Source organism: Armigeres subalbatus, chromosome 3, assembly GCF_024139115.2.
Source record: "Armigeres subalbatus isolate Guangzhou_Male chromosome 3, GZ_Asu_2, whole genome shotgun sequence".
Taxonomy (NCBI): domain Eukaryota; kingdom Metazoa; phylum Arthropoda; class Insecta; order Diptera; family Culicidae; genus Armigeres; species Armigeres subalbatus.
The window spans coordinates 133,014,753-133,033,378 of NC_085141.1; the positions used below are offsets into that span (position 1 = coordinate 133,014,753).

At 40.8% G+C, this 18,626-nt stretch overlaps 3 protein-coding genes across 4 annotated transcripts in view; 1 reads left to right on the forward strand and 2 right to left on the reverse strand.

The window, feature by feature from the left end:
• LOC134225264 (uncharacterized) overlaps positions 1-18,626 on the reverse strand; it is a 303,832-nt gene that overhangs the window by 246,735 nt on the left and 38,471 nt on the right. The window lies entirely within an intron of this gene.
• The window catches only part of LOC134225263 (T-box transcription factor TBX1), a 104,119-nt gene that overhangs the window by 82,511 nt on the left and 2,982 nt on the right, over positions 1-18,626 (forward strand). For both annotated transcript variants that reach the window (XM_062705191.1, XM_062705192.1), the window contains one exon: positions 6,189-6,256. In XM_062705191.1, coding sequence (XP_062561175.1) covers positions 6,189-6,256 — 68 coding nt within the window. The remainder of the gene's footprint in view (positions 1-6,188; positions 6,257-18,626) is intronic.
• LOC134228062 (hexamerin-1.1-like) lies at positions 8,468-10,703 on the reverse strand. Its single transcript, XM_062709834.1, has one exon. It carries the CDS (start codon positions 10,701-10,703, stop codon positions 8,613-8,615), a length of 2,091 nt encoding a protein of 696 aa, XP_062565818.1. The 3' UTR covers positions 8,468-8,612.

Sequence of the window (18,626 nt, forward strand, 5' to 3'; positions counted from 1 at the left end):
CCACCAGAGGTGTACAGGATCCATAAATAAGTAAGTTTATGGAAATTTGCTCTTTATTTTTTCGTGGAATGTTTTTAATTTGTTGTGGACCTTTCTTTCCAACATTTTCTTTATTACTTGTGGGCTTCGTGGCCGTGCGGTTAGCGACGTCAATCGTCTAAACGCATGGGATATGGAGTGCGGGCAAGATACAATTGAGTTCAATTTTGTATATGCCTTGACAATCTGGTATCACACGTATCTAGAGCAGTGGTGCTCAGCACTTTAGGCGTTTTTTTTCTTTAATTTGCTTCTAACACAATAAAATTGAGCTTTGACCATACAAATTAGCACTTGGTCGATAGCTTTTAAATATATCTTTCAGATTAGGGTAATAAAAAGGATATTGGTGTTATTTCGTTCCATACGAAACGATCAAAGCAAACAAACTGTAATTTTACGGCGAGATTTTAACACCTATTATTCGTTTTAATACCTTTAGTCGATAGATATATTTAAAAGCTTTGGTCCAAGTAGTAACTTGTAAGGTCGAAGCTCATTTTTATTGTTTGAGCAGCAAATTGAGGGAAAAACGACTAAAATGGTGAGCACCACTGATCTAGAGAGTAATTGGATGTGAGACTGAGTCCTACCAATACACATCATGCTGCATCGTGTCAGCATCGAGAAGGCAGCCCCTTCAACGCGATGTAGGTAGCGCAACCCTGGTAAGGTAGCCTACTGAAGATTCTACAGCTACCAAGAAAGGCAAAAGTAGAGCAAACGGATGGATTCAACGGTAACGGACCCGGCAACGAATAAAGGACAACGATTGGAAAGTCGGATCTTGGAACGTAAGAACTTTGAGTGAACCCGCACGTGTTGGGCTCCTGGCTCGAGAGCTGCAGAAGGTCGGCGTGAGTGTGGCAGCCATCCAGGAAATACGGTGGCCCAGAAGTTGGTTTCATGGTGATAGCTTCATCTGCATTTTATCCAGTGGGAGCCGATAAGCGACCGCATTTGCGTGTTGAGAATGAAGGGCAAATTCTTCAACTATAGCCTGATCAGCATCTATGGCCCAACAAACGATAAACCTGATGACGTGAAGGATGTGTTCTATGAGAGCCTTAATAAGGCCTACGGAGAGTGCCCAAAACACGATGAAAAGATTGTCATCGGGGATGCAAATGCGCAGATCGGAAGAAAAAATTTCTTTCGCCCTGTCATTGGTACGGACGGACGACGGACGACATTTCTCTGATGTTATAGATGTAGGGTCCTTCAGAGGTCCGATCATCGACTCGGATCACTATCTTGTAGTTGCAAAAATTTGGTCGCGACTCTCCAGCATCACGAATTCACGAAATAACAGAACGTTGCTTTCAATATCCAACGATTGTCAGTTGAAGAAGTTGCTGAACAGTACCACCAGAAGCTATCCACGAAGCTGTGACTACAACAGCGCAGGAAGTGTTAGGCACTGTTCAGCGACGCCAACTAAATGGTTAGTTCGATGAGGAGTGCCAGCGAGTGACGGACGAGAAAAATGTTGCTAGGAGTCGAATGCCAACAGAGAGCGGTACAGTGTAGCAAGGGTAGAAGAGAAACGAATCCACTGCAGAAAAAAAGGCAACACGAAGATAGTGTCATAGCTGAAGCGCAGCAGAACATGGATAGAAACGATATGCGGAGGTTTTACGCAACTGTCAATGGCGCGCGGCATAAGACTGCGCCAGTGCCCGCCATGTGCAATGACCGAGAGGGGAATTTGCTGACAGACAAAACTATGGTGGCAGCCAGGTGGAAGGAGTACTTCGAAGATTTGTTGAACGGTGAAAATGAAGGTGTATTAAAAAGCAGGATGGACATAGTCGGCAACGGTCAACCTGTGGAACCACCAACGCTGGACGAGGTTAGGAAGGCTCTAAACGAGCTGAAAAACAGTAAAGCTTCCCAGCAGGACGAGATCCCGGTCGAACTTTTCAAACACGGAAGTGAGCAGCTGCATCAATCAATCCACCACATTATCCAGAAAATATGGGAGGATGAAGAACTGCCTGCCGGCTGGTTGGATGACGTCATATGCTCAATCTATAAGAAAGGGCACTAGAGTGTGCCAATTACAGAGGGATCACCCTTCTGAACTCGGTGTACAAAATCCTGTCGCGTATTCTGTTTTACAGACTGAGACCGCTTGAGGAGTTTTTCGTCGGCGAATACCAGGCAAGTTTTCGTGAGGGCCGATCAACGACGGATCAGATGTTTAGCCTGCGGATGATCCTTGATAAATTCCGGGCGTTCAACTTGCAGACTCGCCATCTTTCCATTGATTTCAAAGCAGCGTACGATTCAGTGAAAAGAAATGAGCTGTGGCAGATAATGTCCGAACATGGTTTTCCGGCGAAACTGATTAGTGCAACGCTGGATGGCTCGAAATCAAGTATTCGGATTGAAGACGAAGTGTCAACCTCATTTGTGACCTTAGACGGATTGAAGCAGGGTGATGCACTTTCGAATTTATTGTTCAATATTGCACTCGAGGGCGCTATTAGGAGATCTGGCGTGCAGAGGAGTGGCACTATCATCACACGGTCGCATATGCTCCTGGGCTTTGCGGACGACATCGACCTTATTGGGATCGATCGCAGAGCAGTAGTGGAGGCTTTTGTCCCACTGAAGAGGGAGACGGCCAAGATAGGCTTAACCATTAACTCTTCCAAGACAAAGTACATGGTGGCAGGTAGAGATAAAGGAATACCTAGTGGTGTTGGTGCTGAGGTAGTGCTTGGTGGGGATGTGTTTGAAGTTGTTGAAGAATTTGTTTACCTTGGAACGCTTGTGACAATGACAATGACGTTTCCCGTGAAGTCAAAAGACGTATTGCTGCTGCGAATAGGCCCGAAACGAAACGAAATTTGCTCTATACAAAACTTTGATTCTACCAGTGGCCCTTTATGGACATGAAGCATGGACGTTAAAAGAGACCGACCGGAGAGATTCGGGGTTTTCGAGCGAAAAGTGCTGCGTACAATACTTGGAGGGAAATGGTGTGTGGCGCAGACGCATGAATCATGAGCTGTATCAAGTATACAAAGAAGAAAATACACCCGATTCTGTTTTTAAACGGATTTTTTTTACACGGCCGTGTAAAAAAAAATCCCATACAAAATTTTTGCAAAGTTGCTCCATTTTGCATGATTCGTCGAGAAATCATAAAAGTTTTTTCAAACAGATTTTCAAATTTTGAACTGAAAACTTTTTTTACACTGAACGCATCCCCCGTGTAAAAAAAGAATCGGGTGTATTGTAAATCGTATAAAATACGGTAGACTTCAGTGGGCTGGTCACTTAGTGCGAATGTCGGAAGAAAAAATAGTGGAAACAATATTTAACAGAGAACCAGATAGGGGCCGGTCACTTCGTGGAAGGCCACGAATACGCTGGCTGCACGCGGTGGAATCGGACCTGGGGACCCTGAACGTTCGGGGAAACTGGAGGAACATCGCCCAAGACCGACGCTTACGGAGCTCTGCAATACGCCAGGCATAGGTGTATCGGAGGTGTATAGAAGTCAACACTTCTATATAGTATGCCAAAATTATCGATTTTCAATTATTTATCATCGATAATTATTAAAAAGTGTATAAATAGGTAAACCAACTCAGTTCGAATAAACTTTCCCGGAAAGTGGATATAGCATCGCAGCAACGAAGGTATCAGTTAGCGGTCGCAACGCAATGTCATAACCATCATCGGTGGTGGTCGACGGGATGGCTGCTACTGAGACCTCAACGATGACGTATATGCAGTTCAGCAACCATCGTAAAGTCGGCACTCAAGTACACGCAGTGAAGACGCTTTTTGTTGTTTTGTGGCAAATCATCAAGTGGTGATTATTGGAACCAGCACTCACGTAAAGAAATTTTAATTTCACACATTAAATTTTTACCATTTACACAGACTTTCCGCATTTGAATTAGATCTTTAAGAAAACTTCTAGCATGTTTTGCTACTATTGGTGACTGGGAAGAAGCATTATTGGAAGTAAATCAATGCTCTTCAAGCACTAGGGTGCCAATGAAGTCGACTTTTCGAATTTCAAAAACGGGTAGTGCTCGAAAGTTCCATCTCCTCGAAAAAAGTCCCTATGCAAATTTTCAGCTCAATCAGTTTTCGTACAGTGCCTAAACTCAAATTATGATTGTCTAGCATAACTAAGCAAACGATCTACCATTATTTCAGCCCCATACGTGTTATGGTTCGTGGTTTACAAAATGGCCGATTTCTGGCTTTATTGTATAATCACCTTAGACCAAATGTCTTAGAAATGCATGAAACGTCGAGATCTGATGCCACATCGAAAAAAAAAATTTTGAAGGAGAATGGCTTCGGTGCTTAGAAAATCTTTGAGACTTGTTTGAGAAATGTTTTCGAAATCATTTTTTTTATGCCAAATGTATTAGAAATGCATGAAACGCCGAGTATTAGAAATGCATGAAACGCCAAGATCTGGTGTTATCTCGAGAAAAAATTCAATAAAATTTATTTTTTAATTTTTGAGACTAAGATTTTTTTCGAAATCGATTTGTTTATGCAAAATGTGTTTTGAGAAAAACAAAATGAGATAACACCAGATCACGATGTTTCATGCAGCTCTAAGATATTCGGCATAAAAAAATTACACTCAACCAGCGGATGACACATTTTAATACAGTTCTGCACAAGAATCTTTTGGAAACTGTAAAATAATTTGGCATATACAATTTCGGATGATTTTAATACAATTCTTGTATTGAAATCTTACAGATTTGTATTATTTTATTACAATATCTGTATCTGACAGAATTGTATATGCCAAGACAATAGTCACCCACGTTGATTGCCAGCTTTGTTGGTATTGATCGTGAGTCCAATCTTCGCTGTCTGCCTCTTGAAAGGCATTTCTCTTCCACGATACGGCGATCATTCTCGATAATATTGATATCGTCTGCAAAGCCCAGTGGCATATGCGATCTTGTGATAATGATTTTGCTTCTTTGCACACCAGCTCTCCTAATCACTTACTCGAGCGCTATGTTGAACAATATATTTGAAAGTGCATCACCTTCAATCCATCAAATGTTACAAATGATGTCAAAATTTCATCCGCAACCCTTACGTTTGATTTCGATCCGTCCGAATCAGCCGTATCAGTTTCGACGGAAAACCATGTTCTAACATAATTTGCCATAATTAATTTCGTTTCACTGAATCGTACGCTGCTTTGAAATCGATAAACAGATGATTTGTATGCAAGTTTTCCTTCATGAATTTATCAAGGATTTGTCTCAAGATAAACATTTGATTCTGCCTGGTATTCGTCGACGTCTTCAAGCGGTCTCAATCTGTTGAACAGAATTTGGGACATGATTTTATACGCCGAATTAAGGAGGGTTATTCTTCGATATTTGGCACACTCTAGTCTATGGGCAAATAAGGCACAGGGCATATATTAATCCCAAAATCTGGGTCGTTTCTGTACTGGAACGGTGTATACAATCTTGATATTATTTGGATTACTTTGAATATGTACTCCGTTCACATTTTTTCATCATTTGAGGCATCTGTTTTCAAATAGGGTATCAAATCCCCTCTGGCTACGCACTTGGCGACTAGCGAATGTAAAAATCAACTATTGTATATTACAACTTGTATGAGATAAGGCATAAGGCTTGGAGCTAATTAGCTCATATCATAGCATAGCATAAGTGGTTGTACAAATCGTGGGTTGGTATACAATGCTCAATAGGAGTAATCTTCTGCATATTGTCGTAAATTGGTACTTGGGATAAATACCTTTTCCAATACAGAAGCAGTTGTATACCTGGCCACGTCCATACAATCACGGAAGGATGGGAGGGAATGTTAGTTCAACACCTGCTAGTGTAGATGCAGGGTAAATAATAGGGAGCTCTATTCGACAATATAGTGTCGATAAAATATATGGTAAAAATGAGCTAAATGGCTCATAAACCAAATTTCGAAGACATTGCATTGATAGCTTAGAACTGAAAACAATTAATGATTACATCGAGTGGTGTCTACATCTTACTCCATCGTAACTTCATGAAAAAAATAGCGGCACAACCATGTTTGGATTTTGATTTGATTGATTCATTGGTTTCAATTAATTTACTTATAATTGATAATTAAATTAATTTTCTTGACAGGTTACCCAACTGAAAATTGTGAGCAACCCATTCGCCAAAGGCTTCCGAGACAATGAAACCAATGAAGAGTAAGTATCAAAAAAGCTATCAAATTGATTCCGTAAGATTAACCGTCCTTTCAATACCAATATAACCAACGAACCGATTCGTCAAATCTGTTTACTATAGTGCCCACAAGCGTACGCTCTCGCAAATACTAAAAGTTTATTATCAAAACAAACCCGGTACGTAATTGGCTATAAAGCGTGTTAATTGGCCAATATATACGAGGCACAAAAAGTCATATTTTTTTTCTGATTCGTGTAAGGCAAGAGATACAATAGTCATATCTTTCATCCAACCGAAAAACCTTTGGGAAATGCCATTTATTCAGGTATTCAGCGACGCTGAGGAAACTGGATCATTTCACAGGAAAATTCCCATTAATCTACTCACGCTTGCATGCTTCCTTCTCCGTCATCAGTAACATGTGGGAGTTAGGCACAATAAAGTTATACATACATGCCCACTTGCGACTCTTTTTACGAACTGACTGGTGAATGTTTGGTCTGATGTCTGGGATGCTATTTGGGCGCTCGCATTTCTCGTGAGCGTGACAGAAAATTGTTATGGCAACCACTGTCACCGTGTTTGTTTTTATGGCTGATCCAACTCAATAAACATGTTAATTCCAGTGGACGGTTCAGGCAATGTCTCATTAAACTGCATCTCCTCGGCTGCATCTGCGAATGAATTGTTTTTCGTAGCCACATGCAACATGAGAGTTTTAGTAACTTTCACTTATTTTTTTACGAATGCACTGAAATTGTTCTGTACAAAATAGGGTATCTGCATTGTTTCTCTATATTAATTAGGCATTATTTTTCAACAAGTAAACTCGTTTCTTCTTTTGTTGTGAGTGCACATGTTAACAAAATTACATGATCTAATTTGTAGTTAATTGATCAAGGGTGACATAATATGGTAGGGTAAAACGGAATACACACAGTTTCATAATATTCGAAATTAAATAAATTGTGTGTCCATTTTATTTGAATATGAATTACCTAATCGTTATACATTTTTAAATATAATCATCGTTCATTTATTTGAGCTGTTTACGTCTTATGTCCCAGTTCAAATCACATCCAGTATAACAATTAGAAAGTTAAATTCAAAAGTTACGACCCTTATCAAAGCCTTAAGCATCGATGAGGTTGAGTATGTTCCTTTCGAAAAGGACGTTCCTATGTGTATGAGATTTTAATTATTATAATCAGTACTGGAATTTCTCATTTTCAATAAGAGATGTCACGCGATATTTACATATCTGTCCCTTTCAAAATCTTTTGAAACGCGAAGGATGAATGGCATGCTACAAAAATCTCTAAAAAATATTTGTTCCGTGACAGGTCATGAAAGTGTGCAATATCTGCTTTATTTTTGTGTTTATTTTCACTTTCAACTCGGTAAATTAAAAAAGTATGATTAATTTATCGACTTGTCACTATTTTTCGCATGTATCTATTAAAATAACTTAGAAATTTAAATTTTAAAATAAAGCACAACATCCTTTCATGACTGCGTTTCATGCGAAATTGATCAAAGTACCCACGATTCTTTCATTTGGTCGCCTGAAATAGAAAAATGCGCTTTGCTCTCTGTCTTATGACGATCACGACCTTTTCCAGTACTGATTATAGTAGTGATAAAAAATTGTTTAAATTCCAAATGATCAATGCCAATAAATGTAATAAGTGAGTAAGAGGCACAACACAAACCGAAAAAAATACAATACGTTGTTCATTGTTGTCCGTTTTTACTTTCACCATTATACCTAGATGAAAAATTCTGATTAAAGCTGATTCATCTCAAACATATTCGTATCGGTACACATACGCGTAGATGCTGAAATCCAGTTACGTATCCAGATTCAAACGGTGTAATAAACTATGACCACTTGCACACCATCCGGCACATGACGTCCATTTTCGAGCCGACCTCTTGCTATCAACAATCGCCCGCGCTAGGACGGACTTCAAAAACACTCCAAATCTCCAATTGGAAATGAAAATAAACAATTCGACACATTCTGGTATGGCAGACACCTTTAGCCATAATCTCGCCACATGAGATAGAGAGAAAAAAAAATGCAACCGAACCAACCACATGCCATCCAGCCAGAAGTCCCACTGAATTACCACTTTCTCACATAAACAAACCTCCCAATCCATAATTGGAACAAGCCGTAGTTGAAATCCAAAGGGTTCCCTTCACATGAAAGCAATTTCCAAACGCATGTTTTATTTTTACTGTCTGGTACGCTGAACTTTTTATTACAAACAATATCACATTATAGCGCGAACGAATCTAAATTTCCCAGCCCGATGGGGGGGGATTTGATTTGGTAGACCTAATGTCTAAAAATGATCGATCGAAAGCTGCTTAAACAACGCCGTTGATATCCTCTTCCTTCTCATGGAAGATCATAACATCCTCGAAGAACATGTTCGGCACGTGGAAATAAGTCTCATCAATCTTACGATCAAACGGATAGCCAAACGGCAGTTTATCAAAGTACCGTGCGCCGGATCCAACACCACAGGACACGGCCGGATCAAATCCGGTGTACTGTGGTATTTCTGGTGCGTGGTATGGCGAGATGATGAAGAACAACTTAAACGGCATACCTCCCTTCTTGCCCTTCGGAAGCATCAGTCGATTCGGAAAGCCGCAGTGTGATTTGGACATATTCAGGGGGAACTTTTCAGCTCCTTCGTACCCCAATGCAACTCGTTTGTACAGCTCGTAAAATGAAGTGTGATCCTTGACGTATCCATTGAAGCTAAGTGAATTGCGGGTTATGACACTCTTGCCGAGAGCCAAATCATACGCGAAGTAGTCCAGCTCATAATAGTTCTGACGGTTCTCATTTAGCCAGTACTGTGATTCAGATTCATCGTACTTGGGCCCAATGAAGACGCGGATGATAGATTTGACAGCTTTTACGGCGGTGACACTTATTCTGTAAGTAAATGGTTTATGATTCAATCGGGTTGTATGAGCCTTGATCGCAATCGGATCCTGCTGGTAATCAATCTCACCAAAATCGATGAACTTGGCTTCATCATACGGTTCTGGTTTAATGTCAACTGCATTGGTGATGTCCACCTCAAATCGATCAAAATATGTAACAAGCTTATCAACGGAGACATCGTCAATCTTAATTCCTGGGAAATATAGTTCTTCATAAGTATATGCTGGAAGATGACTTTTGAATTGATGGTAGTACTGAATAATGCGTTTGTAAATTTGGTAGAACACTGGGTCACGCAAAGCTGACTCGAAATGCTCAAGAACACTGGGTATTTCTTTATGGCTCTCGACTGGCTTAACAGATGCTCCCAAAATCATACGCGAAAACATGCTTAAGTACTTGAAATATCGACTATCGTTGCTGTCCGGATTGCTTTGAATTAAATTTCCAAGATAATCGATGGCTTCCGGAGTTGAGAAGTTGATCATCTTACCGTCAGACTTCAACAAAAACCCACGATCGATCACCTCACGAATTCGATGCTCATAATCATCGATCAACTGTATGTGGTAGTAGTTAGATTCTTGATTGACGAAGTAGTAGTTATCGCGACTTGGAAATGGTTGCCCATTATAGTAATGCAGATCAGGATTGTAGCCATTTTTTACTGGCCAATACCAGGAGAGTTTCCTTATGGGACCCAGATCATTCGACAGACGTTCCAGATAGTAGCGGGCCAAAATTTGCTGATGTTCATAAAGATACAACTCCCCTCGGCGGTCTTTGTACAAACCATATTCCTTACCTCCCATCCAAAAAGGGTAGTTGATGTGAAAATAATAGTAGTAGGTATTAAATCCGATGTCTTCGGTAAAGTAGGAAATCTTCTGTTCGGGATTTGTATGCACGTACCACCCTGTGTAATTGCTCGTAACGATGCCAGTGTATGCTTCATCATCTTTCTTCATTCCGTAATATCCCTGCATTTTGTACTGCTGAGGGAGGATTTCATATGGAGCTGGAAGAATAAATCCAGCCAAATCCTGTCGATGGGTAATGGCAACTGTCAACGCGTACACAAACATTTCTTCGTTCATATAGTAGCGAGCCCATACAGCTGTTTTATAGAAGGTTTCCCATTCCTTGGCGTAGTAGAATAAATGAAATAATGCGACTGCTTGTTCACGATGTACTTGGTTCAGCACGGAGAACACTTCTCCTTTCGGGAGCATACCATGCTCATAGTAAGTCCAGAACTCCCTAGCTGCATCTTCGTTGTCATACAAATGGAAGTTCTTCTTCACATCGAAGTTGTTCGCAAAAGCCACGAACTGCGGATTCCAATCCTTCTGGTACAGATGTCGGAACAACAATAACAATTTTTTCTGCCTTTGAAGCCACTCTTTGCCTACATACTTGACTTGGCTAGTGTTGGGTGCGACATCAGCGGACACAACGGTAATAGTTGCCGTTAATACAAAGAACGCGAGCAATCTCATCCTAAAGACTGATGCTGGTTGTCCCGAGAGCGCAGCTTTTATGCTAAAAGTTAATTATCAATTGGCGATAAGCCGTAATTGCAACCATAATGGAGGTGTCCATTGATCAGGTATTAAAATACTGTGTAAACAGAATGCAAATTTTTAGTTTATTTGAGTCTGTGCCCGATAAGGCTGGAAGTGAACTCGGCTATGTGAGATTAACTTATGCGTAGTTCATGTGAGAAGCTGATTACTCATAAGTTGTAAAAATGAATTTAAAAGTAATTGATCTCTCTTCAGGAACATGATTGAAAAAAATTGAAACGTGCTCAGAATTCATTTTGCTTTCACTTCGATACGCGGATTTCATGGCACTTTCAAACAAATTTTTGAGAACATTTACTACAATTACAGTCTCCTCTCCACATCTCGATATTAGAAGGACCATCGAGATTAGGAGAGATCGAGGAATGGAAGGGCCCTAAAAAAATTTTCCCTACTTTCTTTCTAATAAATCGCTTCTCGTCGCTATGATCGACCGATTTCAATCCCGTATTTATAAAATTTATAGAACGTTTCACCGAGCCTTATGGGATTTTTACTGAGGAGCCTTCCGATGCGACGCCAAAGGAAATCGGTAGACTAAAATCGACTATATCGTGTGAATAATAGGTCAATTTCGATTAAACTGGCTACGTGCCCGGCCCACCGCAGTCTTCCGATTTGCGCGGTGTGAACAATGGTTGGTTCTCCCAACAGCTGATGCAGCTAGTGGTTCATTCGCCTCCTCCACGTACCGTCCGCCATCTGCACCCCACCATAAATGGTACGCAGCAGCAGCACTTTTCTTTCGAAAACTCCCAGAGCATCGTCGTTCGTAGAGGACTACCGGTCTAATAAGCGTTTTGTAGATAGTCAGCATGGAACGGCGGCAAACTCTATTAGATCGGAGCGTTTTGCGGAGTCCAAAGTACGTACGATTTCCTGCCATGATGCGTCTCCGAATGTCTCTGCTGGTATCGTAATCGGAGGTCACCAGTGAGCCCAAGTACACGAATTCTTCAACCACCTCGATTTCGTCACCACCAATTCAAACTCGTGGTGGGTGGCTTACGTTGTCCTCTCTTGAGCCTCTTCCTATCATGTACTTCGTCTTCGACGTGTTGATGACTAGTCCAATCCGTTTAGCTTCGCTTTTCAGTCTGATGTAGGCTTCCTCCATCCTCTCAAAGATACGTGCCATAATATCAATGGCGAAACCAAATAACTGGACGGACTTCGTGAAAATCGTGCCACTCGTGTCAATCCCTGTCCTTCGTATTATTCCATCCGAAGCGATGTTGAATAGCAGATACGAAAGACCATCACCTTCCCGTAACCCTCAGCGGGTTTCGAAGGGACTCGAGAATGACCCTGAAACTCTAACTACGCTCATCACCCGATCCATCGTCGCCTTGATCAAAGTGGGGAAGGAAGTGCTCCGGACTACCAGTCCGCGGGAGGCTGCAAAGTTTATGCATCGTTGGCCGTTGGCAGCTTTTTATAGAAGTTTAACAGAGCCCACTGTCAAACCCCACCACATCCTAGGCAGGCACCACAACTCGCAGCCTGGGGAGGGATCGTCAAGCCCTTGGACATTGTCCAAGGATCCAAGGTAGACGAATTCCTCGAGAACCTCGAAGGTATCCTCGTCTATCGTAACACTGCTTCCCAGGCGGCTCCTTTCACGCTCGGTTCCGCCCACAAGCATGTACTTTATCTTCGATGCATTCACTATCAGTCCAACTTTTGTTGCTTCACGTTTCGGCCGGGTGTACAGTTCTGCCACCTTTGCAAATGTTCGGCCGACAATGTCTATGTCATCCACGAAACAAATTAATCCAGTCAATCTGTTAAAAATCGTACCCCGGCTGGTACACCAGGCTCTCCGCATAACGCCTTCTAGCGCAATGTCGAACAACAGGCATGAAAATCCATCACCTTGTGTTAGTCCCCGGCGCGATGTTCGCCCGAAATATTCACATAATTTTGCACACCGTTGTCCACCGTTGCTTTGATCAGTCTGGTAAGCTTCCCAGGGAAACCGCTCTCGTCCATAATGTTCCATTGCTCTACGCGGTCTATACTGTCGTATGTCGCCTTGAAATCAATGAACAGATAGTGCGTTGGGACTCGGTATTCACGGCATTTTTGCAGGATTACCGTACAGTAAAGATCTGATTCGTTGTCGAGCGGCCGTCAACGAATCCTGATTGATAACTTGCCACTAACTCATTCACTAATGGTGACATACAGGCGACGGAAGATGATCTGGGATATCACTTTGTAGGCGGCATTAAGGATGGTAATCGCTCGAAAGTTTTCACACTTCTTGTAGATGGGGCATAAAACCCCTTCCTTCCACTCCTCCGGTAGCTGTTCAGTTTCTCAGATTCTGACTATCAGTTTGTGCAGGCAAGTGGCCATCTTTTCTAGGCCCATCTCGATGAGCTCAGCTCCGATTCCATCCTTACCAGCTGCTTTTTTGGTCTTTAGCTGCTGGATGGCATCCTTAACTTCCCTCAAGGTGAGGGATGGTTGACTTCCGTCGTCCGTTGAACTGACGTTGCCTGTACACTCAGCGCCATTTAAATGTTCTTCGTAGTGCTACTTCAACCTTTCGATCACCATACGTTCGTCTGCCAACATGCGGTACGAAGCCTTTGCGGGATGCGTTGAGCTTCTGATAGAACTTGCGTGTTGAGAACGGCACAGCTGTTCAATCTCCCCGCATTACGCTTCTTCCAGGCGGCGTTTCTTCTTCTGAAAAAGGCGGGTCTGCTGTCTCCGCTCTCCGTTCCACGTTCTGCCGGGTACCTTGCTGCAGCGCGACCGCCCGCGCTGTGTCCTTCTCCTCCAGATTCTGTCTGCACTCTTCGTCGAACCAATCGTTCCGTCGATTTCGTCCCATATACCCGACGTTGTTCTCCGCTGCGTCGTTAATGGCTGCTTTAACTGTATTCCTGCAGTCCTCAAGAGGGGCCCCATCGAGCTCACCCTCTTCCGGCAACGCTGCATCGAGATGCTGCGCGTATGCAGTGGCGACATCAGGTTGCTTCAATCGCTCTAGGTCGTACCGCGGCGGTCGTCGGTACCGAACATTGTTGATGACGGATAGTTTTGGGTGCAGTTTAACCATCATCAGATAGTGGTCAGAGTCGATGTTAGCGCCACGATATGTCCTGACGTCGATAATGTCGGAGATGTGCCGTCCATCAATCAGAACGTGGTCGATTTGTGATTCTGTCTGCAGTGGTGATCTCCAGGTGTACCGATACCGATAATGGCTGCGAATGGCCATTATTTTGGAGGCGGCGAAATCAATTAGTCGTAGGCCGTTTTTGTTCGTCAGCCGGTGGGCGCTGAACTTCCCAATAGTCGGTCTAAACTCCTCCTCTTGGCCAACCTGAGCGTTCAAATCTCCTATAATGAATTTGACGTCGTGGCTTGGGTACCTGTCGTACTCACGTTCCAGCTGCGCGTAGAATGCGTCTTTCCCATCATCAGTGCTTCCAGAGTGTGGGCCGGATGCCCCCACCAAGGGTAGTACACTAATTAATGCTGTACCGTCGACCAATAACAGCTGAATTGATGGATGCCCCCACCAAGGGTAGTACACTAATTAATGATTTTGTGTGTGTTACTTCTACGTGAAGTTAAACGATTTACAATGATAATTGGAATGCTAATATCATCTTCCAAACATGGACGTACATGTTCATGATAGAATTAGAGGCTTAATAGAAGTCAATTTGAAAGCGAGCGGAGGGCAATATTTGAGGTAAAATACCAAAAATTAATATGCATAATACTTCAGGCATATCATACTCTGTTATTACAATACCAAACGCATCACAAATTATTATTCGTTTGGTATTGAAATACCTAAGCATGTTATGCCTAGAGTATTTTGGATATTAATATTTGACATTATTGTTTGGTATTTTACCTCATATGCAAGGCTAGTTCATACCAATTTCTGTTATCGAGGTCGTCGCTCCTGCTCGGGATATTATTTATTCATTCTTTAACTACAATTGCAAAAATTAGCAAAATCCCATGATATGCACTTAAATTTAACGATTTGCGATTCTTCCACCTCACCCGTAAAATTGTCGTCCAATCTATTAAAAACAAACAACCATGCGTTCACCCCATTCTTCAAGCCCATTTCTTAAACATTTGTTAAATGCGTTAGAAAGACATGAAAAACTTTATGCTCTCAATAGGAGATCATTGTGATATGTAGCCGGTTTTGTAAATTTTACATCCACTCGTTGAGATGGTTCGAAAAAATTTAAGGGGTACATTTTGGACTGTTCTGCCCTACTGAACTTTCTGTATCAGCTAGTGAGTGAATTCAGATTAATAAAAGAAAATATTGAAAATACACAATTTTCCAAAAACAATAAGTGCTACTGCAGACTGAGAGTTGTTTTCTAGGTGCAATAATAAGGTTTTTTTTGTTCATTTTAATCAATCAAACGGCGTTTTTATCGGTTCCCCAATACATACTAAGATTAGTATCTAAGAAGCAAATCATGAAACAGTGACTAAATTGTGCATATAGTCGCTTGAGTCTTCAAATCAACGCTAATTTATAAAAATAACTGAAAGCCCTTACTGCGTCTACATAAGCAAATCACCCTCCCACTTGTTCCTAAAACATCATCAAGTTTTTAAAAGAAAAGATACGAGAGATAGTTGGAAAACGCGGGTGTGGGAGAAGCGAAAAACAAATCCACCTCTGCATGATGCTTTACAAACCGACCTCAAAATTCTGTTGTAAACAACAGATAAATCAAACTCGACAATCGTTTATTTATGCACATCTTGAAAATCGATTTTTCTTTTCACAGATTTGGTCAGCTCTTCCATTCATTCAGAAGGCCGGTCTCTGTATACTAGGTTACTGGTGCTGCGCTGTCCGATAGATATTTCAATCGCTTCGGATGAGTTGCATATGTTTTACAATACGGACAAGGCATTCAATGCAAGCAACAGTGATTATATCGGAAAATAAAATCGCTATGCTAAGAGTAGTATTGGAAGCAACTAATCAATAGAAAAGCCGAATCAAGTGTCAGTAAAAATGTGTTTACTAGAATTAAGCTCGCTTGCATGAATCTAGTAATGTTGAAAAATGCTATTTTTAAATTCAGTGATTTTCATACCTAAGTAGGAAGTACTTCCTTATGACATACTCGGCACTGTTTGTTCAATATTTGAGAAATTATTACGCGAGAGCTTACACTATATAGTGAGGTCAAAGTAAAGCATTTTAATCTGTCAGAATGTATGTGGAAATTGGCAGCTATTCCATCTTTACAGTTCTCCACAGTAAAATCCTATAACAAGATGTTAAACTGTGTGTAAAGGAATTAACTTCGAAGTCACATCACAGTACCACGTAATACACGAGGAAAAGCTCTGTCACAATATCATTATAGAGCGCAAAATACTGGATTGCATGAATTCGGAAGATTTCGGTTAGAGTTAAACATTAAACATAGGAGTACTAAATACTGTTCAACTATAGATATAAAATTAATGAAATTTATCACAACATCAACAGTCACATTGGGCCACGTCGTAAAATTAGGAGGAAAAAAATATTTCCACCATAATGGTAATATTTTAGGATCAAAGTGTCTTCAGCAAAGTCAAAGCTTATTATTTAAGCTTTAAGGTTCCCCCAAACACACGCGACGCGACAGTCGCGACGCGATTCTATCGCTTGGCGACAGCGATTCTGTCGCCGTTGGTATGGAAACGTAAATATAACATTACCTGCAGCGACCCAACGATAGAACCGCGGCGACTAGTTGTCGCCGTCGCGGCGATGAAATCGCTTAGGTCTGGGGGAGCCTTTATTTTGAAGTTTGTTGCAATAGGGTGGCTCCACTACATTTTGAGATAAAGTTTTTAACTTCTATGTTTCTAATTTTAGCATTGTATGATATTCTAGAAAGTTGTTCCTTATTTAATTTTGAGGCACTTTGCTGAAGAAACCATTTTTGTACGTCGTTTTGTATCATTTGTTATGATAATTTTAAATAATTATGTTAGGGTGACCCCAAAAAATCAATATTTTGATTGTAACTTTTCAATTTTTATCGAATTGACGTCTTCTACAAAGTTTTAGAGCATAAAAAAATGCACGTTTTGGTTACATAACCAAGTAAATTCATTGGTGGATTGCAGAGATATCACTGTTTTTCTTGAAAAACTCAGTTGTTTTCAAATGCCTGTATTTTTGAATGGGGAAAAAGGGGGATCCATTTTCCCAGGTTTAGACAGAGGAAGGGCTAAGGATTACTCTGCATATTTTGGTATTGGGGAATTTGAGGTTAAAAAATTATTTAAAAAATGGCTTTATGTACCTACGAGGAAATCAAAATCATCAGTTCTAGAAGTGTTATAAAACCGAAAATTCCGCCCAATTCGTCAAAAACAAAATGTTTATATATAGTAATCATAGCTTCCTTATATATTTCCAGCGCATCTTCACTCAATATATCGATTGGAGAATAACATGCTCAATAATATCAACGCTTATCATTATGATTTAGCACGAGCCGTTTCAAGTTTGCATGGGAATTAGTATGGGGAAGTGGATTTTTCATCCTACTGATTATGGCGCTTCCCCATACAGCGCTGGCGAAAAAAGAACCCACATGGACAAAATCGTTGATTAATCGTTTCAATAATTAGTAATCGGTTTTAATCCAGCTTGCAAATCTTTGATGATCTTTATTGAACTTCTCGAAGCGCATCACTGATACGTGCAGTACAACATAGTAGCCTGATTCTGTCAGTGCTATCTTTCGCGCCAAGAGCAGCAATGTTGCCTGTGAAGTAGTTTCGCGATAAGCTCCAAAGAGCTACAACATAAATTAAAATCGATTAGGGGGAAAGACGGATTTGGCAGGTTTTGTTCTATTATTGGCAGGGGGGGTTTTGTCGACCAAATTTTATGAAATTTGGCCACAATATTCTTTGATATGCAAAGAATGTTTAGGCCAAATTTGAGCCTAGTCAGTCATAAAAAAACCCCCCTGCCAATAATAGAACAAAACCTGCCAAAGCCGTCATTCCCCCTACTAAATATTCGAACGATTATCCAAGTGATAATTCTTTAGGGCTCCTTTTGGCTATGTGGGTTCTGCTTTCGCTTAATTGGAAAGCGCCATAATCAGTATGATGAAAAATTCACTTTGCCCATACTAATTCCCATGCAAATTTGAAACGGCTCGTGCTAAATCAATTCGCGAACATGGGACAGAATTGAGTGATCGGTGTGGAGAAAAATAGAATTTTTGATCCACCCTAATATATATCTAGAGAAAAATTAAATAAAAAAATACGCTCGAAAAACCTAATTTTCCATACCACCTTAGCGATTTAAAAGTAAAATCGATTGAACGAGTGATGTAAACAACCTACGATTACGGTCTGTTCAGTGAAGTTGTCACGTTGATAAGCGTTGATATTATTGAACATGTTATTCTACCAATCGGTATATTGAGTGAAGATGCGCTGGAAATATATAAGGAAGTTATGATTACTACATATCAACATTTTGTTTTTGACGAATTCGGCGGAATTTTCGGTTTTATAACACTTCTAGAACTGATAATTTTGATTTCGTCGTTCATAAAGCCATTTTTTTAAAAGATGGAAAAACCTCAAATTCCCTAATACCAAAATATGAAGAGCAATCCTCTGTCTAAACCTGGGAAAATGGATCCCCCTTTTCCCCATTCAAAAATACAGGCATTTGAAAACAACGGATTTTTTCAAGAAAAACAGTGATATCTCTGCAATCCACCAATGAATTTACTTGGTTATGTAACCAAAACGTGCTCTAAAACTTTGTAAAAGACGTCACTTCGATAAAAA

What these genes read in the sequence shown, in the direction of transcription:
- LOC134228062 (XM_062709834.1), bottom strand. Translation starts at nt 10,703, where the DNA reads ATGAGATTGCTCGCGTTCTTTGTATTAACGGCAACTATTACCGTTGTG.